This window comes from Desmodus rotundus, chromosome 3 (genome assembly GCF_022682495.2).
Source record: "Desmodus rotundus isolate HL8 chromosome 3, HLdesRot8A.1, whole genome shotgun sequence".
NCBI lineage: Eukaryota > Metazoa > Chordata > Mammalia > Chiroptera > Phyllostomidae > Desmodus > Desmodus rotundus.
Window position 1 is genome coordinate 86124020 of NC_071389.1, and position 26442 is coordinate 86150461.

A 26442-nucleotide genomic window follows, 5' to 3' on the forward strand; every position below is an offset into this window, starting at 1 on the left:
TTTTAAAATCTAAGTTTCTTTTTTCTTGTTTATGGAACGTAAATATAAAAAAACTGGAAAACGTTGCTAATACTGGCAGAAAAGTCACACAAAAAAGCACCGTCTTCAGCAGTTAAAAGTAAAAAATTAGAACAAGAAAGACCAGAATGTAAGTGACATAACTGATTTCGATCTTCCTTTCATGGTGTGACTGTGGGTTGCACTAAGTCAATATAATATTAAGATTCACATTTTATTGGAGTTAAAAATTAATGATATAATCTTTCTGAAGAATTAAGAATCATCTACCAGAAAATATATTTTCTATAATGGTAGTTTCAAATATTTTGGCTTAATGTTTAAAATATTTTTCTGGTACTTTTTATCATGAGATAAAGACTTACAGTCCCAAACAGCAAAAAAGAGCCCCTAGGGTAAAATTTCAGGAAAAGTTGTCATTACGTTAAATTCCCAAGCAATAAAACCCTCTGCCTTTTAATTTGCAATGGCAAACAGAGTCCAATATATTAAAACACATGTACAGGGTGTGTCAAAAGTAGGTTTACAGTTATTTGTATGGAAAACAAATAAATAATATAAGAATAAATTCTGTGTTTTTGCATACTCGCAATTGTAAACCTACTTTTGCTCTACCCTGTATGTTAGAAAAACAGTTTACAAACTAAATGGAAGTCTTCAGTATGAACGCTGCATGCTACAGGAGCAAAAAAAGAGAATTTACAATGTCTCTTGGAAGCATCTATGACTCCTCCAGATTTCCATATACTTTGGGTTTAATACCACAGATCTAGTACTTCTACCTACACATCCAAATAGGGACCTGGGGCATTTTCATAAACCACAATACTGTCCTAAAAAGAAAAAAAAAGAAACTAAAATGAAGTATTCAGGTATAAGTGATTCACTTTAGAGTAAGACTATAGTATTTTCAATTGCTTTCATTAGCTCATAATTAGTAAAAAGAATCCATAGAATAGAAACTATCAAAGCAGTTCACAGATGTAATAAGAAACAATGAAATAGAAAATATTTAGCACAATATATGAAAGAAAGGGTATGATCTTTTATACTAAAATATGGTTATATTTGGGGGAATAAACTTTCATATAATAAAATCAATATATACTTAATACGTCAATTCTATAGAGAAATCTTCCTATTTACTTTAAAAACAAATGAAAAAAGATCAGATAAAAGTGAAATTTCATAGGATCAGTTAGCTCAGAACTTGTAATTGTCATAAAGGCATTTCACATCCTCTGCAGCCAGAAGGACCCCAGTTGGAAGGAGCCATGCCTGCATGGGGGACAAGAATCACGGTTTGGGGCTGTATCGGCGTGCTCCAGCTGCCACCGTAAAATGCCACAGATAACACAGCATCAACAAAAAATAGTTATTTTCTCACAGTTCTGCAGGGAAGAAGTCTAAAGAGCAAGTTGTCAGAAAATTCCATTTCTGGTCAGGTCTCTCTTCCTGGTTTGCAGATGGCCACCTTTTCGCTTTGTCATGTGACCTTTTCCTTGAGTATGTGTAGAGTGTGCTCTGTTGTCTCTTTCTCTTCTTACAAGGACACCAGTGCTATCAGATTAGGACCCTACCCTTATGACCTCGTTTACCCTTAACTACCTCCTTAAAGGCTCTACCTCCAAATGCAGTCACATGGAGGGTTAGGACTTCCACACACAAATTTTGAAGGACACAATTCAGTTCATAAGAGGGACTCAGCTGTATGAGCAACAGGACTGGTGAACCCCCCTCGGCACCACTTCCAGTGAGTGAACCAGGAAAACACCTAAAGTTTCTCTTCATTACTTGAAGTAGAGCTGTGAAAGGGGAAAAACTCTCCCCTGGGAATGCCTATTACAGCCCAACACTCACATATGTTTAAGGATGAAATCCACACTGGTGTGTGTGAGCATGCATGCGCTAAAGAACAGGGAAGGGAGAGGCAGGGAAACGCAAGGTGAAAACTGACTTTGAAGTGGTCCAAGGTTAGCAGTGCCACAAAAAACAAACCAGTAGTGCTAGAAACTAAGAAATCTAACCTTAAACAAAAAATCCCCCCAAATAAAATTAAGAGTCATATGAAACTCACAATCAAAATCACTGATCACATTAGAAAATAAATCATCATAAACTTGTTTCAGGAAAAAAAAAATACCAACACACTATAGAGAGTCAGAGCTACCAAAAAAAAGTACATTTAATATTTTTAAAGAAAAGAGAAAGAGGGAATAATAGAACTATCTCAAATGACCAAGGAAGTTTGAGAAAGAACCAAGGAACACTTGTGGAAATGAAAAAAATGTAACTGTAATTAAAAATTTGATAGGTTAAATAGGTTAGAGACAGTGAGAAGGCAGAATTAGTGAACTTAACAACAGATTTTTAAAAAATTTATTTATTTTTATTCAGTTACAATTGTCTGCATTTTCTCCCCATCCCTCCACCCCACCCCAGCCAGTCCTACCTTCCTCCCCCACCTCTACCCTCCCCTTTGATTTTGTCCTTGTGTCCTTTATAGTAGCTCCTATAGACCCCTCTCCCCACTCCCCTCTGGCTATTGTTACAATTGAACTTACCAACAGATTTAAAAAATTATCCAGAACTCAACACATAAAGAGATAGAAAATGTGAATCAGAGATAAAGAAAACTAGGTAAAGAAGTGAAACATAAGTCTAACTTAATTCCCTAAAGAAGAGAATAGGCAGAATGGGGAAAGTACAATGTTCGAAGAGATGAAAGTTGAGAATTTTCAGAATGTATGAAAGACACTAATTCTCACATTTAAAAATGAATCTGAACAGGAAAATAAAAAGAAACGCGTAGTTGGACACACTGTAGTATAGTGACATGTGACTGCAGACCACCAAAGATAAAGGACCTTAAAAATAGCCTGAGAGAAAAGACAGATGAGCTGCAAACGAGTAGCTTATCTGATCACACTGACAACTGTCATTTCAGAAGAAACAGTGGCAGCAAGACGACAGTGGAATAATAGTAAATACTGAGAAAAAATAACTCAATCCACTCAGCTAACTTTCAAGCATAATAAAATGGTAAACTTGCAGGTAAATGTAAACAAATACTGACTGCATAATTACTTTTGGAGTTAAACTGAGATAAAACAAATTCTAGACACAACAAGTTGAGTCAAGGGAGAAAAGTCCGAGCTTGTTCAAAAGTCTCTTATGTTTACAAAGAGAGTAAAGATTTTATGCTACCTATGCAAATTAAATTTCTTGGTAAGCACTAAAACATAAAAACTATTTTTTTTACCTTCTAAACTAGAAAGAAAAAAGTGAATGGAAAAACAAGAGTCGATCAGAAAGAAGGCTAAAAAAAAAATAACCCGTTAGGGCAGTAAGGAACCAGAAAAAGTGAGACAAAAATCACAGTAAGACAGTACAAATAAACCTTTATAATATATTAGTAAGTTCAATAAACACAGATTGATTTAATGCTCCCAGTAAAAGATAGTCAGATAGAAAAAAATTACAGTTCTTAAGGTGCAACAGAAAGGTTCAACAGAAGGACAAAGAATATGTATCATACAAATACTAACCAGCTGGTGTGGCCTGTATACATTTTTTGAAGCATAGATTTTAAAGCAATTTAAAATGAAATAAAAACATTATTTGAAATAGAGGTCATGACTATAAATATAAGATTAAATTCTAATTCCAATTCTAAACTTGGAAGATAATTCTAATTTTGTATGTACCTAATAACAAAGCGTTAAAATATACAAAACAAAAGTTGACAGAATTATAGGGAGAAAAAATCAAAAATTTTAACACATCTTAGAATATGAGAGATCAAGCAGAAGGAAAAACAACAGAAAAACTGGAGACAATTTGAACAATATAATTAACAATTCTGGTCTAATAGACACCCAGCAACTAGAAAATATGCAGACTTTCAAGCGCTTATCAAACATTTATAAAAACTGACCATATTTTAGGTCATAAAGTCTCAACCAAATGTCATCATATCAACTTTACATGAACTATTCTCTGACCACAATCCAATTAAAGCAGAAATAATAAGAACAAAATTAAAATATCTACATGTTAGGAAATAAAACAAAAGCTACACACATATGTAAGTCAAAACAGAAACATGAAAAATAGAAAACACTCAGAACTTAAAAATAAATATTTACCATTTAAATAATATTCATCACAAAATAATTTTATAAGCTACACAGAACCCATATTACCTCTGCTCAACAGCATAAACAGCAACAATGTTGTAAATTACATAATAATTATATAAAAAGTTAATTTACATATATAAATTACACATCAAAAGTGATTTGGAAACTGGGAAATATAAGTGAGAGCATTCAGTACTAAAATGTTGAAAGGAAGGCAAACCAACCATCTCTTTCAGAAGTGGAATAGCTAAAGAAAGAATTATCTTAAATGTTTAAAGGTTAAAGAGCCCATTATTCCTTTCCGGGGTAAGAAGTCCATTAGATCCTTATATCATATACAGAAACTCATACGGTAAAGTATTTATTATTCATGAGATGAACAAATACTATCAGGAATCCTTGTCGCACGAGCTGAGTAACCACAGTTAACAGTACATTCCTGCTCACCACAGTCCTGTTTTCTTGGTTACAGCATCTGTTCAGTAGTGCATTGGCAATAAATAGCATTCCAAAAACTGCCTATGGTACAAAGGGAATTTTCATTTAAGGTTCCCCTCACTTTTCACGTGTGAGATATTTTTGGAAGCATTTTTTTTTTTTCATCCCCTGAAAGAGAATTAAGAAAATTCCAACATGCCTTAGTGTCAGCAAGGGCTCTTTTTAGTCCAGGTACCAGAGGATGATTGATGAGCCTGTCAAGCCTACGGTAGCGGACAGAGAAACTTGGCAGAAGTTCAGTGTTATTGAAAGAAATCTCAAATACTTATTTCATCTCCTCTATTAACTTTAATCACATTTTCAACATACAGCCAAGAATGAAGCTTTGACAGTGAGCCATAAATTTACACAAGCAAGCATTGTCACTTTCCCCCACTAGCAACACTGAGATAACATGAGAGAGTTGGGTATTTTCTTTCTTGTGCCTTTCTTCATTGAAGAGCAATAAAAAAATATTTGAAAGATTTATCCATACCTCAAATTCATTGGCCATAAATCTCTTGAAATATTGCACTTAATTTTGCTTCATTTATGGCAAATAAAAAATCGACTTAATTCCTCAATTAGACTGTTAAATGCAGATTTTTAAAAAGCACAGTGATGACAGAGTTGGTAAATGTTTCATCATAATACACCTGCCTATGAGAACAGACATTAAACACTAAAAGGATTTACGTTTCACATGGGTCATTTGCCATGTGGGCAAATACTTCTGGTATATTCGGAGCCAGAATCTTTATATGGCTCCAGAGGGACTCCTTGGCAGATTTTGCTGATGACTCATTAAGCAGTTGAAACACATATAGACATTACTTGTTTTACAAAGCTCACACACTGCAAAATAGACACAAAAATGAGGTAAATATTATGGGCAAGATTATGGTTCTTGGAAAGGCTAAAATTCAACTATATTTTTGGTAAGCTTTTCCTTCTAAGCATGTTTTAAAAGCTGAAAATATTAATTGCTAGAAGGCCACAAAACTTAATGAGTATGTCTTGTCACCAGGGAAACATGTGGCATTATGGTGCCCCGCACAACCTGTAACCTTTCGGGCCAGTCACAGACCAACAGGGCCACCTTTGCCATAGCAGAGGATACGTTGTCTTCTCACCTCTCGTAAGTGTGATCTCTGTTCCGAGGACAGCTGTTTTTGTCTACATTACTCATGGGACAACACTTCGCACATCCTTCCAACAGCCAAGGAGACTAAATAGGCAACTATTCTATCTATTTTATAAGCCACAATAATAAACTAATGCTAACCCTGTAAGAATGAATTAAATTATTTTTCTCTCTATGAAGTCTATACTTACAATTCTGAGATAATCAATAAAAAAGGCCAATTCTGATTAACACAAAGTACATTGATCCCATTTTTCTTCTACTCCTGCCCATTCAAATAATCACATATAGGCACTTAAACTGGAAAGATGTAGCACTCTCTTCTTCCACTACACATTTCATTAAGACTCCAGTAGAAGTTTCTTTGGATATGAGTACCACTGAATATATTGCTAAGCTCGAAGCAAAGGCTAAATGGTTTGGTGGGAAGAGTTAGTTCTTTGGGGGAAGTCAATGTTTTCTTGTTAGTCATTGCTGTGTTTCAAGTTCTTAAAAGGTTGAAAATTTTGCTAGGTCCTTCTCCATCTCAGCGTATTGTTCTTTAAGCCTTTCCATAGCTCTTCTGTGCTCTTCATCCACTTCAGCCTGCGCGCTGTGTTGTTCCTTCATGAAATCATCCCACTGGGTTACATGCCGGTTTTCACTACCTATTAAATGGTCATTATGAATCTGAGAAAAGAAAATTTGAAAGTCACGTAACATTTTCCAGACAATTATTTTTCTATGTAGAAGACACAAACATAACTTTACCTCTTGATATTTGGTTACTATAGCAATCAGCTTGAGAGTCACAATGATAAAATTGCATTATAGTTTTAATGTCCAATAAGAACATGACATTATTACGTGACAAAAATCAAATGCAATTCAAGTAATTTTCATACCTCTGTTTCTCCTCAAATTCCATTTAACTGCAAATAACTTTTAAATCATGTTTAAAGAAATATGCCCAAAGAATGATTATTATAAGAAATTAAAATGCATGTCTTACATAAAATATTTTTAGATGTATTAAAAAGAATCATACATCATTAATCACAGGAAGAGAACTCAAGAAATCTCTTCTGGTTCAGTTTCATTTCTTAAAGCAAACAAACACCAAAAGCACCTGTTTTCAAACATCTAAGTTCTTCTTGAGATGCTCCTTAATATTCTATATAAGGATGAAAATATTTTTTCTTTTGCATACCATAAGAAAGATGGAAAAATGTGTAAGTAAAAAAGGCATAAATTTAGTATAATTTCAATCATTATGTTTGAATATGTACAATGAGCTATATAGAAAAAGAGGATGAAAAATAACTTTATATCTCTGCCTTAAATAGTCTATGTATGTCTTTAGAAGTTAAGTTTTGACACAAGCAAGTCCTATTAAGCAAACAAGCAAAATGTGATGGAAGCAAACCATAAAAACCTACAAAGCACCTAAAGTCATTACTGATTCCGGTGCTCTAATGTGAACAGGACATCTGGTGTACTTACATACTGGTACCTCAGGTGCCAGAACACAGCTACCAGCAAAAAGAAAAACCTGGGTTTTCATGTAGCCCATGATGTCCTTGCTGCTCTATTTTCTCTCTTATCTGGGACATGATGAGAGGCAGGATGAAGAACTGGATAAGCCATCACACTAGATGAAATGCCTATTTATCTACTTCTAAAAACCCCTCATAAGATTACATTATTCTCATTTTACAGATGAAGAAATGAAGGATGAAGGACACTCAATTTCCTCCATGGTCACTCAACTACAAAGTTGAAGATTCAGACTTGTCTTTCTAACAGCTATGCCTTTTCTATCACCAAGTGGAAATCAAGTTTGTTTAGAGGTTTTACACATGCAGCTAAAAGTTCCTTTCACTAGACCAAATAAATAAATAAATAAATAATAAATACATAAATAAAAATAAAAGCTACTGCAAGACTGTTTTCTGCCAATCTTATCTGAAGTTCCTCAGTACAGAGGCTTTTCAAGTGAAAAGAGGCTGAGGTTCTGAAGTTTGAGTTACAGTAAAACGTTCCCCTAAAATATGCTAAAATATGTCTCAGAGACCACTGGAATCGGAACAGGCATTACAGTAGCAGTAGAGGAGAGAGGATTAAGAAGGGTTTTGCAGATCCAATAAATTTTGGAAACAGGCTAAGCAAAATTCAAAATATTACTTTTTAACTTTTTAGCCTCACAGATTGTAATTTTCCAAAAGACGAATAAAACATGAAGAGTTCATTAAACTCTTTTCATGGGACTTTTACAAAAACTATTGTAAGAGAAAAGCCATTAGACTAAAAAGAAAAAAAAATGCAAATAAACTTCCTCAAAATGGTATGTTCCTTTAGCTGTAAATTAATTTTTAATAAATAGAGAAAATTAACATCCAAGCTCAGATGTTGTTTAACAGAGTACTCTTTTCTTTTTATTCAAAACACCATAATTAGCTCAGCTGACCTGTGGTTTAGACCACAAGGCAACAGCCATGGTCCCACTCCCTGCCATGCAGCACAATCTCCAGTGCAGCTCAATGGAGAAAAATGAAGATTTGGGAGGTACATAGACCTTACTTCAAATTCTGGTTCACTTATTACCAGTGGTATGATCCTGAGCAAGGTTTCTGTAACTTTAAAATGAGGAAAATACTTTACATTCACAAATAATATTTATGAAAACCAAAGGTAACACATGTCAAGTTCCTAACTCAGTGCCTATGGTGCTTAACAAAAGGTCAATATTATTATTATACAAAATCACAAGCAAAGAATCTGGAAGACATATCAAACAATTTTTTATCCTCCCCAACTTAAGCTTTTTGTTCTTTAATACTAGTAATTTAATTTTAGCAATAGATCCTTGTAATAATTCAAATAGAAGCAACTCAAATAATAGTTCCCTCCTGCCATTCCCATATTCAATCCAATCCCTTTTGATGATTCCACTACTTACTATTTTGCTATACGACATTGCCATAGCTACATTCAAACGGATTCGTACAAGGCTAACAGAAAGTGACAGTTCCCCCCACCCCACACTTACATACTAAATCCTTTCCAAGTGTTTTTTTTTTCCTAGTATTAACAGTTTGATGGGTACCTGTAGATTTTTTTCTTATGTTTACACAGCTTATATCTTTAATAACAACAAAATGAAGTTGTATTACATATGATGGTCTGCAACTTTCTTTTTTTAATACTGATATAGCACACCAACAGCAGGAAGGTGGGAGAGCTCTTCCCTGGGTACAAGCAATCCGGGTGCATTGTCAGTACAGAATTTAAATCAATGACAGAAACAACTGAAAGACTTTTTTTTATTACCACCAGGCACTGGTAATTCTGAATAATGTCAGTGATAAAATACATCTAAACCAAAAATCTTTCTTTGGTCTAAGTTCTAAACAATTGCTGAGGTTATTGTTGAATGAGTGTTACAAATTAACACTTTTTATTGTTTAATTTTTAATAAACTTTGTATTCTACATTGGAGATAATTTAGAGGACATCCAGTTACAGACCAGTCCTGGACAAAGGTGAACTCAGCTATACATGTTCATTTCAAAAGTAAATTCCCAGTAGCTCAGGATCATTTTAGTTTTCTTTGGATGCTCAGCCCCTCCAACCTCATCAATAAAAAAGGCCAATTCTGATTAAAACAAAGTACATCGATCCTGTTTTTCTCCTACTCCTGCCCATTCAAATAATCACATATAGGCACTTAAACTGGAAAGATGTAGCACTCTTCTTCCACTACACATTTCATTAAGACTCCAGTAGAAGTTTCTTTCTTTGGATATGAGTACCACTGAATATATTGCTAAGCTTGAAGCAAAGGCTAAATGGGTAATGAAATATTCTTGCATTTAAACAATAATAGCAGAGTGACTGCTGAACTAAACCCCGAAAAGTTCAAATCTATCATACTACACTGCCAATTTTTATACTTAAATTTGTATATTTTTACTTGTATTTAAAAGTTTTATCCTGTGGAGACATTAAGAGCCACAACTGTTTCCACAGAAACAAAGACAGTATTATAATTTTGGGGATTTATTATAAAAATGTGACTTTTATGAATCTCATCCAGATTTATTATGTTTAAAACTTCCAAACTACATATATGTTGTTTCATGTGAAAGAACTTTTCCAAATTCATACTAAAATGTATTTTCAATCAACTATGAGTCAAGATAGGTTGATACATCTGATATACTATTTTAAATTGAATATACAAAGATCAAATTTGATGAGGTCATTAAGAAATTTGCATAAAAATCTAAAGGAAACTATAACATTATTATCATTACTGAAACAGACCAATATGTATGTAGATATTTTTTTTCCTCCTTTTTACAAAAATGATATCAATGTACTTAAGATTATTAATCTCTTACTTTTTCCTTTGGGGTTATAGTACTTCTTAAGTTTTTTATTTTTTAATGGTATGATTATGTACATTAAGTTTAAAAACACTGCTGCATTTTTTCATTATTATTTATTAGCATCAGGATTATTATTAGAAATAATTTTATCTGCAAGGGATTTAAAATGATATATTCTAGATGTCAAACATGATAGGCACACTGCCCCTATGGACATCTTTCCAAGGTCACACAGGGAAAAAGAGGCAGAATCAAGAGTAAAAATCCAGTTCCACTCTTTTTTGATATATAGTGGTGTTGTTTAAACCAAACATTATGAGCTCTGCGGATTGGCATTGTTTTTAAAATGGCAAAAACTGTAAGTATTTCATATTCCAATTTCAAAAGTAATTAAGAGCTTTAAAAAAAACACAACATGAACCACTTAGGGATTTATATGTGGGACTTTAAAAACAAAAGTACAAATGACTTTGGTCTAGTTTTTGTTTCTTCTAGCAAGCAATCATATAAAAGCATGATATTAAAAATCAAGTCACACAAGTACCAATAACTTTGTTGGTGAATTCTACCAAACATTTAAAGAATTAACACTAATGTTTTTCAAACTATCCCCACCCCCTCCAAAATTAAAGAGGATGGAAGACTTAACTCATTCTATGAGGCCAGCACTGTGCTAATACCAACCCACACAAAAATTCTCATCCCAAACCTAGCAAACTGAATTCAACAACATAGTAAAAGAATCAAACACCGTAATTAAGTGCGATTTGTTCCTGGAATGCAAGGATGGTTCACCATATGAGAATCAACTGACAAAATACTCCACATCAACAGAATGAAGGAAAAAACCACATAATCATCTCAACTGTTGCTGAAAACACATTTGACAAAGTTCAACATCCTGCATTATAAAAACAACCCACAAACTAAAATTATCTCAACATAATAAAGGCAATATGTGAAAAACTCACAGACAATATCATATCTGATGGTGAAAAATTGAAAGTTTTCCCTCCAATATCAGGAAGATAAGGATTCTGCTTTTATATTCAACATAGTACTGGAAGTCCGAGCCAGAGCTATCAGGCAAGAAAATGAAAGGAAACCAAAATGGAAAGAAAGAAGTGAAATTATCTGTATTTACAGGCAACATGGTCTACATGTCAAAACCCATAAGATTCCACAGAAAACTGCTAGAAATAATAAACAAATTGAGCAAATTTGCAGGATACAAAATCAACACTCAAAATCAGCTGCAGTTTCTATACACTAACAAAGAATAATCCAAAAAGGAAATTAAGAAAATAATTCCATTTACAATAGCACTGAAAAATAAAATACTTAGGAACAAATTTAATCAAGAAGGCAAAAGACTTGTACACTAAAAACTATAAAACACTGTTGAAAGAAATGACACAAACCAATGAAAGACAGCTCACGTTCATGGACTGGAAGATTTAATTTTGTTAAGATGTCAATACTATCCAAAGTGATCTACAGTATGATGAAATCCTTATTAAAATCCCAATGATGATTTTTGCAAAAACAGAAGAACTCATCCTAAAATATATATAAAATTTCAAGTGATACCAAATAGTCAAAACAAAAACAGTTTTGACAAAGAACAAAGTCGGATGTCTCATACTGTAGTAACCATATGTTCATGATGGCTCTACATCTGGGGCCTTGCTGACCCTGGAGACTGTCCCTCCCAGAGCCAGCCTATTCCTACATAGAGTAAACACCTCCCCTGTGAGCATACACACCTTCTATATGCAAGCCAACCAATGCAAAGCCCATACCTCGACTACCTTCTTTACGGGGCTTGCACTTTCTGAGCCACTATCTACCTGTCCTAATCACCCAGGGCCAGGAAACAGACAACTACAGGCAGGCCCTATGCCCCAGAGCTTGAAGAAATTACTCAAACTACACAGTCCTAGACCTGACTACCCTGCTTCACATGTTACTTCCTGTGGAAACCACAAAAAAAGCTCTTGCCCATGTTTTCCTCTTTCACTCTGACTGACAAACCCCAGTACTCTCCTGCATGGGTGCAAAAGATTCATGTTTTCTTTAATACTATCTCTGTTTGGTTGAACATTGCTTCAAAAGTTGGTGCTTGTGTATGGAACCTAAGTTTAAACTATTCACACATATTAACAAGCTCATCTCCCTCAATGGCATATTTTTAAGAGTTAATGAATTTTATGAGCTAATTGTATTTTCATTGCACTACTCTTATTGCTAGCACCCAAACGCAACTTTGTATTAGTGGGTTATTTTCAAAACATATGTCAAATCACTAGGGAATGTGCGTTTATTGTTCTTCTGAATGTACTTTTAGACATCAATTGTGGGAAATGTGATTTGGATGAATGACGTTTATCATAATTTACTTCCCACAGAATTCCACAAATTGTCTTGACATAAAAGAATTAATGATTAATGGCAAGAGTCTATTTTATTCCATTACTACTCCCATCTTTCTTTGTTCTGAGAGCCATTCAAGTACACAAAATGTAGCCAACAGTATAACTAAGGGCAACCATTAACGTTAGATTGCAAAATCTAATTATAACTAGAGGTCAGTTTTGCTTTGTATGTATTTCTTAGATGAGAAATTAAACTTTATCTCTATGTCTTTTATACAGGTGTAGTCTCAAACCTCTGACATGTCCAAGTTTTGGCAAACAGATATGACAGAAAAAAAGAATCTTTAAAGATCTGTATTTCAGATGTTTTGCTAAGTAAACACTGAAAAAGAAATAAAGACTAAAGGTTTATCGCCTTGTAAGAATATAAAGAATTTTTACTTTTCTCTGAGCTGTCTGAAAAATGCATTTTTTTGTGTGTGACTTTCAGCTGGTTAATTTTATTAAATTATTTTGAGAAAAGAAAATACAGTGGCTGATTATGCATGTAGGTTTTACAGACTCCATACCAGTTCTTAGTGGAACTACATTTTAGTACATTCTAAAATAGTAACTTTAAGGTGTACTCCATAAAAAGATAGTTCAGTACCATTCTCTGACATAATACCTGTAAGAAATATATTTAAGACTAAAATATTTTAAGGGATTTATTATTTATTGAGGCCACTTTTTTTAAATCATAGGACAATATCTTTTAATTCAGAAAACCATAAATGACAGGATTTTCAAGGCCTTCACCAACTCTAACAGACCACAGCTGAGTTCTTATCCACAAAGTGATTGCCTGCATTTTAAACAAATGACTGAGCTGGCAGGGAAAAAGTGCCACCTTACATTTGGAGAGTGATATACAATTTGCAAAGCCATTTCACATAAACTATATAGTACAATATATCAGTTAACTACAATCTTAATCTATCAGGTTAAGCGGAACAGGTATTTATTTTGCAGATGAGGAACCTGAAGCTCAAGGCATTGTCCAAGAACATACAACTAGCTAATAAAGGAAACAGCCAGAAATAGAAGACACCAGTGTTATTATTATTATTTTTTTTACCTAATCTGATCATTCTCCTACGTTCTTATGGTTAATACACTAAATAAGAAAAAAGTTCAAAGTGCCAAGAGGAACTATTCCAATTATAATTTAGTTTTAGGTTAGTTCTGCTCAAGGATGCAAAGAATCGCCATTTTGTCAGAATGATAACTACTTTGATGATGACTTAGAAAGACCAACAACGTGTGAGAGCACATTCACGTGAATCTGCTTAAGTCATGTGGCAACATGTTAGAGAGGCAACATCCTGCACAGGATACTCTGTTTAAATTTTTATTTTGAAAGCCAAGATAATTGCATATGTTACAGCCAGTAATAGCTAGTACAACCACCATCCCTACAAAAAAAATCTGTTTCTCAAACACAGAAATGTTCTTTGTGCCTTCAGTAACAAATTATTTAATATAGCAATCAACATTCTCCACAATCATCTTCAGATATACCCCTTTAGATATTCCACATCCCAGCTCCAGACTAATAACTTCTCACATCCTTTGTTTTTACTTACACAATATCCCTCACCCTGTAGTATCTTTCTTCCCATCTCATATCAATTGAATTTTAACTCACTGATCAATGTAGGGCTCGAATGTCACCATCTCCTAATAAATTACTCCTTTTGCCAAGATCCTATGAAGTTCTTTGTAACCTGACCACAGCTCTTATTTTATTCTGTATTATATTAGCGCTAGTGGTTTGGGACCCCTAGACTTTTACCTCCTAAGTGTATAAACTGCCTTAAACTCAAAAAACTAAAATCTTTCACTCTCCAGTTACATCTAGTAGAGGACTTAAAAAAATCTGTCTGGCCAGGAATGACCCATTGAAGCTCCCGTGCCTGCCTTTACAGTGTTCTTTAGACTCCATGCAAACACTTCACCCTCACACAGATTCTCCTGCCCATGGCTCTGCCTGGCCCTTCTATCACTGTGCTCAGCAATGGCCCTGCTTCCTGACCTGACCTGCTAGAAACAATCCTACTCATCTTGGGCAGCCCTGCCACCTGGCTTAAATGTCAAGTCCTTTCAGTAGGCCTGATTCATCAATTCATTCGATGTTTAAACTTTTTATCAGTATTTAAAATGGAGCAGAGGGTGCGGAAATTTAAACTCTGGCAAGGTTCATTCCATTATATTTTTATACAGTGCAAAATCTGAACCATTATTATGGATTAACCACAAGACATTCCAGAGAAATGGACACAGTAACACTCATTGATGCACACACATGCAAAAAGGTATATATTTCAGAATGACTTAGTATTTTCAACATTTCTTAGTAAGTGTATCTTTATTAGCTTAAGGCAATAAATAAGTTATATAAATACTCCATAATTATATGTGAAAACACAAAATTATTACGGGAACTTAAAATCTTGTGCTATTTTTCCACATCTGAATTTAGTTAAGATATAATTCAAATAAGCAAAGCACTACTCAACAAGTGATTCACACAATCTTATGACTATTCATTAAATAACCCATCCACAGGCATGAATGCTTCCTTTTCTAGAAGAAATATACATAATATATTCAACACTTCAGGCGTGAAGGAAAGATTTATATTTCCAATCTGGTGGGTATTTTTTGTTCCATGTAAAAGTCCTATTCTCTCTTCTCCATAAGATAAATACCACTTTCAAGGGAAAGATGAAAATGTTGAAAAGGTAAAAAAACAAGAGAGAAGAAAAAAAGAGGTCTGTAATTTGTATAGTAAAAATATGGATGGTACAATCATATGCCCATTCCCCATCAATACATCTTAAATTATCCATTTTAAATCTTTGCATAAAATCATTGCATAAAAAAGCAAATTAAGAAAATTTCCTTTTATACAAAGCAACTGCTAATAATAGGATGATAATAAAAGCCCTGGAGTTATATGCTCCAAGATCCAAACGATCTACTTTTACCTGTTTTTGTTCCTGCTCCCTCTGTTGGAGTCTACAGACTGAGTCGGTAACTGCTTGCACTGCAATAAAACAGAGCATGGGTTTTCAATCAGCGGCCCTTGTTCAAGGAAAGAATTCCCTGAAAAAAAAAAATACTTGGATTGTTTTAGATCTCAAAAAGCTATGCAAAAAAACCTGATATTATTTTGGTTGTGGTAGGGTGGCCAGAAAAAAAAGGGAAGTTCTGCCAATATATTCAGTATGTCATAATTAGAACTACCATCACTCTTGCAAGCCAAAAGCATTTAAGTACTAATTCCAATGACAAGTTGTCAACAATGACCTCAGAATTCTCTAAAGAGATATAAAACATTATAAAACACATGATAAAATTACCACAGTTTGATTGACTATGTCTTTACAGTGTGTTTCCAATTCATTGGCCCCCTCTCGCTTTGTCTCATTCATACCACTGCTCTCTTGTAGTCAGTCCTTGATACCTAGAAGGCTTTAACACTTTCTGCTATTCTTACCTCTGCTCGCGTCTTCTAATTCATCCTGGCTGCCACTGCCAGATTCAGATTTCTCTGGATTGTTTTCATTCAGTCATTTCCCTTTCTAATGGACCAAAACTCTTAGCAATTATTATTATATATATTAATTGAGTATTACTATGTGCCAAGATGTGTGCTAAGAACTTTCCACGTATTACTCCTCCTAATCCCACTTTCTTATTTAGGAGAGGATCAATGTCACATTTTACAGAGTTTTGGCATCTGTAAAAAAACAGGTGTAAAGAGGTGAGTGTTACTGAAGGAGGTAATGTGACTAGTAAGTACAAAAAGCAGGATTTAAAACCAGATCTCTGACTCTAAAGACTTGACTCTTATCCTCAACACTCTACTTCTCTTATGATTTCAATAAAGCTGGTTTTAATTAATCAGTTATTCAAACCTCTTAATTTATTGGATCCATTTTATTCATATAGACAAATGTTTTCACTTACTTGACTGTGTAGTGTGCAGGCCAAGAGTCAGACTTAGTATCATAAAATCTAGAGCTGAGCACTTACGAGTGGTATAACTGATCCTGGGTATGTTTGCTTACTTACTCTTTCATTCATTTGCTAAATATTTATTGAGCATTTGCTTTTTGCTAGGTGCTGGTATTGCTACTGCTACTAATTTTGCAGTACCTTAGTTCCTCATTTGTAAAATGAACATAACAACCTGTATGAGGACTTCAGAACTGACATGAGAATTAAATGAGGTAACACAGTAGATATTAAAATATTTAAATATAAGTCAGTTACTTAGGGCATTTCTTCATACACAGTAAGCAGAGTAATAGATCAGCACATAATATTCTATTTAAAATTACTACTGACAGCTGATATCCTGACACTTCTTACCAAAATGCTTTTTCATTTGTCTGTATAAGGCATGTGTAGAATTAATGGCATGTGTAACGCTGAGTTATGTAAGCAGTCAAGAAAGGTTACTGTTCTATTATTAGAACTATTATTCTATTCACTGTATTATCTCTACTAAAAGTTCTTTCCTTATTCCTTTCTTCTAATTAAAATGTTTTACTTGTTTCAAAAGCCCAGGTCAAAGTTTACTACCTTCATAAAATCCTCCCAGGTTAACCCTTTCCCTATAAGAATTTTCTCTTATTTAGTATATAATACCCTATCACTTTACTTTTCATCTGCTTAACCAGAGGTTTACCTAGCTGTTTCACAATTATGCCTTCCTAGCCCACCTCGACCCACCCCAGCTAGGCCACAGTTCCATAACAGGGCAGGGATTGTGATTTCTCTTTCAGAAAAATGTTAGGGCCCACCCTGTGAAAATATGGTAAAGAGGAGGATTCTGCTTTCAGAGTCATATTTTCATCAGCAACCACTTTAGTTGTATCAAAGACAGTATTTTAGTACTGAAAATTAGGTTCCCAATCATTGTTTGTTCTAACAGGAAAGATGGAAACAAAACAAAATAGGAGTTGATTAGATCTGTCTTCTTTCTGTGGCATATTAATATTACATCATCTTTCCTGAGCAGTGGTTTTTATCATTTCCTGGTAGGATTTTTTTTCAAGCTCTGAACATCACTTCAAGAAAAATCCATTTTGTAGTCTTTAGGTGCTTCATTATTTTCAGGTTTTTCTTAGCTTAACCTAACAAGAGTTACAGGACTATGACATTTATTTTGTCATTTTTTATATCCTTTAAAAATTCTATTAAAACACGTCTGACAAAGTCACACTTCTGTTCACTATCAGGATTGCCTTGGTACTGAGGCAAAATACCCATTTTTAGAGAATTCAGCTCTTTTGAAGTAATTTACTTTTTAATTCTTTAGTCATTCAATAAAAAAGTTTATTTTCTGAATTTAATAAAATCTGATTTTCTACAGTCTAAGAAAATCACCTGACTAGAGCAAACATTCCTTTTCTTCACAATGACAGACTCGAAGAGGAAAAGGCCCATTTATCTGAACTTTCCTAACACTCCCACAGGACTTACTGGTCAATAGGAAGCAGTTTCCCCTGTTGTCACAGTGCTTTAGGAGACTGTACCTGACTTCAAGGAGTCATGAATTTATCAAATTATTTTCTCTCAATCAAAGGATTATTCAAGGACATTAGTATCACATACAGTAATTGTGCCATATACAACACTTAACACTGTCCTGACTGTCTTCACATAAAAGAAAGAAATTCATTCTGCCATGGTGTGTATATATAAACCTCAAATACATACATAAGAAAAAAATTCTGGTTTGGTATTAGGAGCAGATGTTGGCTGAATTCTCATTCATTCATTTCAATAAACAAATAATTACTCAGTGGCTACAATGTGCCAGCCACGACTGTTCTAGGTGCCAGAGATACTGTAGAGAACTAGTCCCTGAGCTCATGAAACTTTTATTTTAGTTGGGAAGACAGCACATAGATAAATATTTAGCATGTCAGAGGGTGATGAAGAAAAACAAAGCAAGGTAGGGAGGCCAGAGAATGCCAGAGTGAGGGGAGATGAATGTTAAAAGTGGCTGAGTTAGGTCTCACTGTTGACATCCGAGCAGAGATGAATAGGAAATGAGAATGTACAGGAATCTGAGAAAAGAGTATTCCAGAGGGAATAGCAAGTGAAAAGGTCCTGAGGCAGGAATGTACTTGGCACATTGGAGGTAGAGTAAGGAGTCCAGAGTAGCTAAAACAAAGTGAGGGAAAAAGAAAATGATGGAAAATAAAAGTCACTGAGCCATAAAGATTTGTTAATAAAATACATGTGAGGGGAAGAAGAGGGAAAGAGTGAAAAAGGGTAGAAGAAAAGAATGGAGGGAGGGAAGGAGAGGAGATGAGGAGGGAAAAAGAGAGGAGAGAAGGCAAGGAAGGGGAAGAAAGGGCAGAGAGTAGGAAAGAGTAAGACACAGGGAAGGAGGCAGGTGAAGAGGAGGAAGTGGGAGAGAGAGAGTACTCCAGAAAAAGAAAGACGGGGGAGGAGAGAGAGAGATAGGAGCTCAGGATTTTCAGCCTGAGCAGCTAGGAAATGATGATGCCATTACTGAAATGGGATAAAATGAGGTAAAAGCAGAACTGATGAAAGAATTCAAGTTTGGTCCTGGACGTTATACTGAGATGCTTATTAGACACCTAAGTAGACGAGGCAGTTGGATGTAAAAGTCTAGAATTCTGGAGAGGGGTCTGGGTGAAAACATGAATGTGGAATTAATGACTAGCATAGAGATAATATTTAAAGCTGTGATTCTATATGAGATCACCAAGCAAGGTAGTCAGACAGAAAAGATATCCCAGAACCAAGTCTTAGGGTACCCCAATGTTAAAAGTCCAGAAAAGATGTGGGATCTTTTCTGAAGAAGCAGAATGAGAAGGCAGAATCTGAGTTGTAGGGGAAAATCCAAGAGAAAGTGATGTCTCCGAAGAAAAAGTAGACTTTTATTATTGCCTTCTCAAAAATGCACAGAAGCAGTATCCTGAAGTTGAAAGAACTTGAGCTTTGGAGAAGGAGAACTAGATTTACATGAATGTTCCTCCAATTATTGTAGGAGAACATGGATGTTAAACCACTATAAACTTCAGTTTCTAGTGACTTCTGGTCAAGATAGAGGTGTAGGTAAACATGCTTCACCTCCTTGAGCAACCACAGAAAGAACTACAACTAGACCTCAAAATAAGTAACACCCAAAATCAGAAAAATCAAGCTGTATGGAAGTTCCACAACCAAGGATTTAAAGAAGCCACATTCATCCAGGCAGGTAGGAGGGGCAGAGATGTGGCGACGGGCAGAGATGTACAGAGACGTGGTGCAGCATGGAGAGGCAGTGGTGGAACAAAGGGTCCCACATTCACACGTGGTGGATAAAAATTGGGAGGGATACCTTGGGAGCGAGTGATCTCAACCCCAGGCCAGACCACACAGCCCAGGGTTCCAGCACAGGGAAGATAAATCCCCATAACTTCTGGCTGTAAAAATCAGTGGGGGTTGGAGCTGAGGAAGAAATGGCCAGATTTTCAGGAGACTCCGCTTAAGGGCCTATACTGACTTAAAAGGTACAGAAACCCACCCCCTCTGGAATTCAGCACCAGGTCAACAGGTGGAAGGGCACCAGTCACACTGGGTGAGTGCTGGGCAAACCTCCAGAAGCCAGGCAGCAGCACTGACCCCTCTCCGAGCCCTCCCCCACAGAACCACAGAGCAGTGAAGTGAGTTGCCCACCCTGGCATTACCTAAGACTTTGCCCCATGCAACTTACAGAAGCCTTTTCTGTGATGGGTTACTAAGACAGGGAGTCAAGCAGCTCTACCTCATACACAGAAACAGATACAAGGAGGCCGCCAAATTGAGGAGACAAAGAAATATGGCCCAAATGAAAGAACAGAAAACCCAGGAAAGGACTAAGAGAAACAGATAACCAAACTATCAGATGCAAAGTTCAAAACACTGGTGAACAGGATGCTCAAAGAACTCACTGAGTATGGCAAAAAAATAAAAAAGACCCAGGAAGAAATCAAAGTTACACTAGGTGAAATCAAGAAAAATCTACAAGGAATCAACAGTGGAGGAGATGAAGCTGGGATTTAAATCAGCGATTTGGAACATAAGGAAGAAATAAGCATTCAACCAGAACAGCAAGAAGAAAAAAGAATGGGAAAAAAACCCAAAACAAGGATAGTATAACACGGACAAGGTACCTCTGGGACATTTCCAAAAGTACCAATATCCAGATCACATGGGTGCCAGAGTAGAAGAGGAAGAACAAGAAATTGAAAACTTATTTGAACAAATAATGAAAGAAAACTTCCCTAATTTGATGAAGGTAATAGACATACAAGTGCAAGGGAGAACAGAGAGACCCAAACAAGTTGGACCCAAAGAAGAACACACCAAGATAAATCATAATTAAAATGCCAAAGGTAAAGATAAGGAGAGAATCTTAAAAGCAGCAAGAGAAAAGCAGAGAGTTACCGACAAAGGAGTTCCCTATCAGCTGATTTCTCAAAAGAAACTCTGTAGGTAAGAAGGGACTGGCAAGAAGTATTCAAAATGATGAAAAGCAAGGACCTACAACTTAGATTTCTCTATCCAGCAAAGCTATCACTTAGAATCTAAGGGCAGATAAAGTGCTTCCCAGACAAGAAAAAGCAAAAGGAGTTCATTATTAGCAAGCCATTATTACACGAAATGTGAAAGGGACTTACTTAAGAAAAAGAAGATCAAAACTATGAACATTAAAATGGCAAAAAATTCACAACTATCAACAACTGAATATAAAAAAAAACCAATCTAAGTAAACAACAAGAACAGGAACAGAATCATAGATATGGAGATCATTAGGAGGGTTATCAGCCGGGAGTGGGGAGGGAGAGAACGGGGGAAAAGGTGCAGGGATTAAGAAGCATAACTGGTAGGTACAAAATAGACAGGGGAATGTTAAGGATAGTATAGGAAATGGAGAAGCCAAAGAACTTACATGCATGACCCATGGACTTGAAATAAGGGGGTGGATTGCTGGAGGGAATGGGGGTACTGGATGGAGGAGGGCAAAGGGGGAAAAATTGGGACAACTGTAATAGCATAATCAATAAAATATATTAAAAAAATTTTTAGTTTCTATAAAGTGGGGAAGATGATACTATTTATTTTACAGAGTTATGATACTATTTATTTTACAGAGTTATGATAATCAATGAAGCAAATACAGGTAAAAATGCTAACTAATAAAGCACTATAAAGTAGTATTTTAAACCATGAATCCTGCCCTGGCTGGTGTGGCTCAGTGGATTGAATGCCAGCCTGTGAACCAAAGGGTCACTGGTTCAATTCCTACTCAGGGCACATGCCTGGGTTGCAGGCCAGGTCCCCGGTACGGGGCATGTGAGAGGCAACCAACCACACATTGATGTTTCCCTCCCTTTCTCCTTCTCTTCCCCTGTCTCTAAAAATAAATAAAGAACAAAAAAAATCATGAATCCTTAAAGATTTCTAGGTAAAAAGGCAGAGTGTAGCAAAATCAGACACATTTAGTCCCTTAAATACCTCACAAACTACATAAAAACCATAAAAGAATAAGGGGGGGGGATCTCCATCTTTTATTGAACAAGGAAGTATTATAATTGCATACTATAAACTTTGAAAAGTGGTGGCCAAGAATAGGAACACAGATTCCAATTAAGAACTTAAGACTCCTAACCCCACCATAAGCATTCAATCTCCAAAAGTTAGAGAAAGAAAATGAGCTGACAAAATTCTTAGAAGTATAATACGCTTTCATTTATAGAGAAACACAAACAGGTGGTAGGGGGGAAGGAACAAATATGTGAAAAGCAGGTAAGACAGGCAAAGCATGCATTCTGAAAGAAAATCTAATAAAGTTCTCCACTTTGTAATACAAAAAGAATAAAAACCAACTGAATTTATTAAAAGACATCAAACATACGGCACGAAATAAAAATGAGATTGTAAAGCTAATGAAACTGAGAACTATAACAACATCATTACAGATCTAATCAATAAACCAGAAAGGAATTAAATAGTGTACAACTAAATAAACAATTAGCAGCATTAAAACTGCAGAACACAAAGCAAATACTATAAACCCTGCAAAACCTAAAATTCACAACTGAAGGACTGGAGAAGAGCTAGCTGCGTGAGAAAAGGTATAAAAGTCCCAACCCCTCGATCTCTTGTGGCATTAATTAATGCAATAGCAGGATGCTAATAATTTCAAAATGTCTCATGACTTTTCTTTACTAAAGTTTTTGTTCTGCTAAATTAAAATAAAATTTAAAATAAATACCTCAACTTAAAAAGTATATGATCCCATTCTCATCAGAAGTACTCTCTCCCCCCACACCCTCCCATCTATTCATTCAGCTATCATCCCACCACTCATCCTCCCATTTGGATATACAATACAGAAAGATTTCTGGAATGATGTTCTCCAAAGTTCAAAAACAATAGTTATCTTTAGGTAATTAAAGTGATTTGTTGTTTTCTCCTTTTTCTTTCTATTTTCTTATTTCTTTTTCTTATTATTTAACATTTATCTTTTGTTTAAATAATTTAAAAAAGTCACTGCTATTAAAAAGAAAGAGGGAGGCAGGAAAAGAGTTTTTATGTTTGTTTGTTTTTGTTTTTTTACCATGGCTGTATTAGTTAAATTGAATCAGGAATAACCTAAAGGTTTTTTGTCCTTCTTACTCTCTACATGAAGAACCAGATCTCTAGATAACAAACTTGATGAAGTATATTAAATAATTAATGTGTAGAACACAGGATGAGAAAAAAGTAAAGACTGTGTCTTGACAGGTTACTTTATGAGTTGCTTTTATGCATCTTCCTAGCAATTTTTAACCAGTGTGTCACAAGAATTTTTAAAACATGCGGTACCTGACTATTTAGTCAGGGGCACTGACCTCTTTTCCTTTAGAGTGTCAAATAAAAAAATGACAACAGCCAATACAACAATAGCCTCTGGTGTATAGAAGAGTCCAAATTACAACTATTTTTTGTCAAATATATTTTTTGGTGTGCCACAGAATTTAAGTAATTAGTGTATGTGTGCCAGAAGATGAAAATGGTTGAAAATTGCCGTCCTACATCTCTCGTTTACTTTTTGTGGTGTTAAGGAACCACAGGAAAGTTTTAGTCTAAAAAGCCTCTGCTCACCCAAACCCAATTTGCAAGGTAGGTGGCGCTATACACACAAAAGCAGAAATGGTTCTGAGCTGTAGATTCTGTAATGGGTCTCTGTTCAAATCATCTGAGATGTCCCCACTTTACTGTTCCACAGTTACTTAGTTTTGTGTACCATGTTAGACCAAGACCCACACCAGTAGCGTTCTGACGTGCAGTTGATGGCAATCTCAGCACAGTTCTCGAACAGGCATAGAAGAGACAAATGAGGCAGTTCTCCCTCCAAGCAGGCACAGAACAAAACAACTCATCACTACTCTTGTAAAGTATTACTTAGATCAGAATATATTCCATATATAAATTCACTTGATGATTCTGCACAACTCCCTGGTCAATCAGTAGTGAAAATAAATAAGCCAGCACTATAACCCAAAATGTCAAATTTTTAAATTTGAACTTCCCCAGGAACAACAGCAGGACCTAGGTCAGGGGTGTCAAACTCCTTTTCACCAGGGGGGCCACATCAGCCTCCTGGTTGCCTTCAAAGGAACGAATGTAGAGCTCCTTGCCCCTAGTTAAGGAGTAGTTACATTTATACAGTCCTAAAATGACATTCGGCCCTTTGAAGGGAACCACAAGGGTGATGTGGCCCCCAGTGAAAATGAGTCTGACACCCTGGCCTAGGTCAATTATTAAAACTACATCAGTTTCAAAAGCAGGTAATTATCTCCATTATACCTGTGCTGCTCAGGATAATATAATATAATATAGTATGAAAAAATATAATAAAATATTTTTACTGGAGTCTACTGAGGAAGCCTTTCCTGCTTCTAGCAGAAAAACACTTCCAAAAGCCACTGTTTACTTTCTAAAGCTAAAAATAAGACCCAAAGCAGTCCACATACATTAAAACCTTAATTATTAACTTGGCATTTTCTGTGTTTTAATTCTTCTTTTCAGAAGAATACATTTAATTTTGGATTCCATATTACCTATAATACTTCTCTACTTCATTTTGAAGACTCTTTCATTGTGAAGACTCTTTTTTTTCTTTAAACCCTCCCACACCCAAGGATATGTTTACTGATTTTACAGAGAAAGGAAGGGAGAGGGAAAGAGGAGAAGAGGGACAGGGGAGAAGGAGAGAGGTACAGAAAGTAGGGCAGAAGAAGGAGAGGGAAGTAAAGGGGGGGTGGAGGGAGGGGAAAGAGAGAGGGAAACATTGATTGATTGCCTCCCATATGCATTCCCACTGGGAATCGAACCCTCAACCTTTTTTGGTGTTCGACCAACTGAGCCACCTGGCTAGGGCTGAAGACTCTACTTTTAAGAGGCTAGTCTTCATATTAGAAGTAACTTTAGACCCAGAATGAAGCAAGTAGAAATAACCATTTATAGATTTTTACCAAGTTTTACCCAATTTATTTTTATATATTCGAAGTATAGAAAAGGAAAGTTATAGGCACAGCTCAAATGCATACATAAGCATTCTTATTAATAATAATTAAGCTTTATTTTTAGCATAATATTGAGAATGTTTGTCAAGTTTAGGAAGTGACAGTATGAACAAACAAGAACAAGTTGGTAGTATTGTAAAATGCAAAAGCCTAAGATTAATTTTAGACTTTTTGCTGTTCCCTCAAAGAAACCAAATGTGATTTTATTTATCCTCTCCAATCTCCTTTCAGCATTAGAGTACACAAAGTTAACTTGGACTGGCACAAAAAGACTCAATTATTAGCCAAGGTCTCTTAGTTGTTTTCCTTCACTGGCCAGTTTTTTTCTTTTTGTTCCGCAGAAAGATATTTTTTTATTTTGCACTTCAGTAATCCATCATTATTTACCAGGATTATCCTTGGACAAGCTGAATAGTGTAAATACAGACGCAAGGAGAAGCCTTACATACATTTCTGATATACTTCTAATTTTAAAATCAATACTAATAAAACTCCTTTTATGTTGTAATTTGACAAGTTTAATAACTATTCTTTTCAATCAACTATGACTTCAAATGAATTAGTTTGCTTAATGAAAGTAAGTGGTAAAATACTAATGTTTTTGACAGGATTATTTTTGAAAAAAGTTAAAAAAACCCCTCTAGTATCCTATTTGAAAAAGTCTTATTTCAGATCCTAATTGTTGGTTATCAAAATTTTTTCTAAAGGATTTTTTCAAGTAAAAAATGTTTCAATGTTTTCATATCCTGAAAGGATAATCCTGTGCACTGCGGAAGCACACATCTCACTTTGGAGATAAATGCTCTTAACATCAATGGCAACACATATTAACCACGAGATAACCACTTTCTCTGTGACAGGGCACCTCTCTTACATGTTCTGGTGAAGAATTCTCTCTCTTTACCTCCCACCAGAATACTCAAGGAGATATATTTTGGCATAGCACTCATTTGAAATAAGCAATATTTAAAAAAAAGAAGCTGGCTTACATCTCTGGAGAACTTGGTTTAAGTTGTCTTGCATTGTTTCTCTACATTTGGGAAGAGTATGTTCATTTGTTTCATGGATCATATTCTTCCAATTCTCAAGAACTCGCAATTCTCGAAGACCACGTTTTTCCTATTAAAAGAAAATAAGTGACTAGTTCATACTGTGTCTTAAATCTTAGTGATTACTTTCTGGGATTTCCACCCAGGTTTTGGTTGTTATGTTATTACCTATTACTGAAATTTACACAGCCTTCTTCTAATTATTTGGCAACAAATGAGGTCACAATCTGGAGGCATTTTT

The 26442-nt window shown here is 35.2% G+C and overlaps 1 protein-coding gene across 2 annotated transcripts in view; it reads right to left on the reverse strand.

The window, feature by feature from the left end:
• Window positions 1-4058: 4058 nt before the first annotated feature.
• BLOC1S5 (biogenesis of lysosomal organelles complex 1 subunit 5) overlaps window positions 4059-26442 on the reverse strand; it is a 48655-nt gene continuing 26271 nt past the window's right edge. Inside the window, exons 3-5 of one of the 2 annotated variants that reach the window (XM_024552298.3) lie at window positions 26142-26271; window positions 15556-15614; window positions 4059-6450 (exon numbers count right to left, since the gene is read on the reverse strand). In XM_024552298.3, the coding sequence (XP_024408066.1) occupies window positions 6271-6450; window positions 15556-15614; window positions 26142-26271 (369 nt within the window). In that variant the 3' untranslated portion in view covers window positions 4059-6270. Of the gene's footprint in view, window positions 6451-15555; window positions 15674-26141; window positions 26272-26442 lie in introns of both variants that reach the window. The other variant, XM_024552299.3, reaches the window with a different exon arrangement.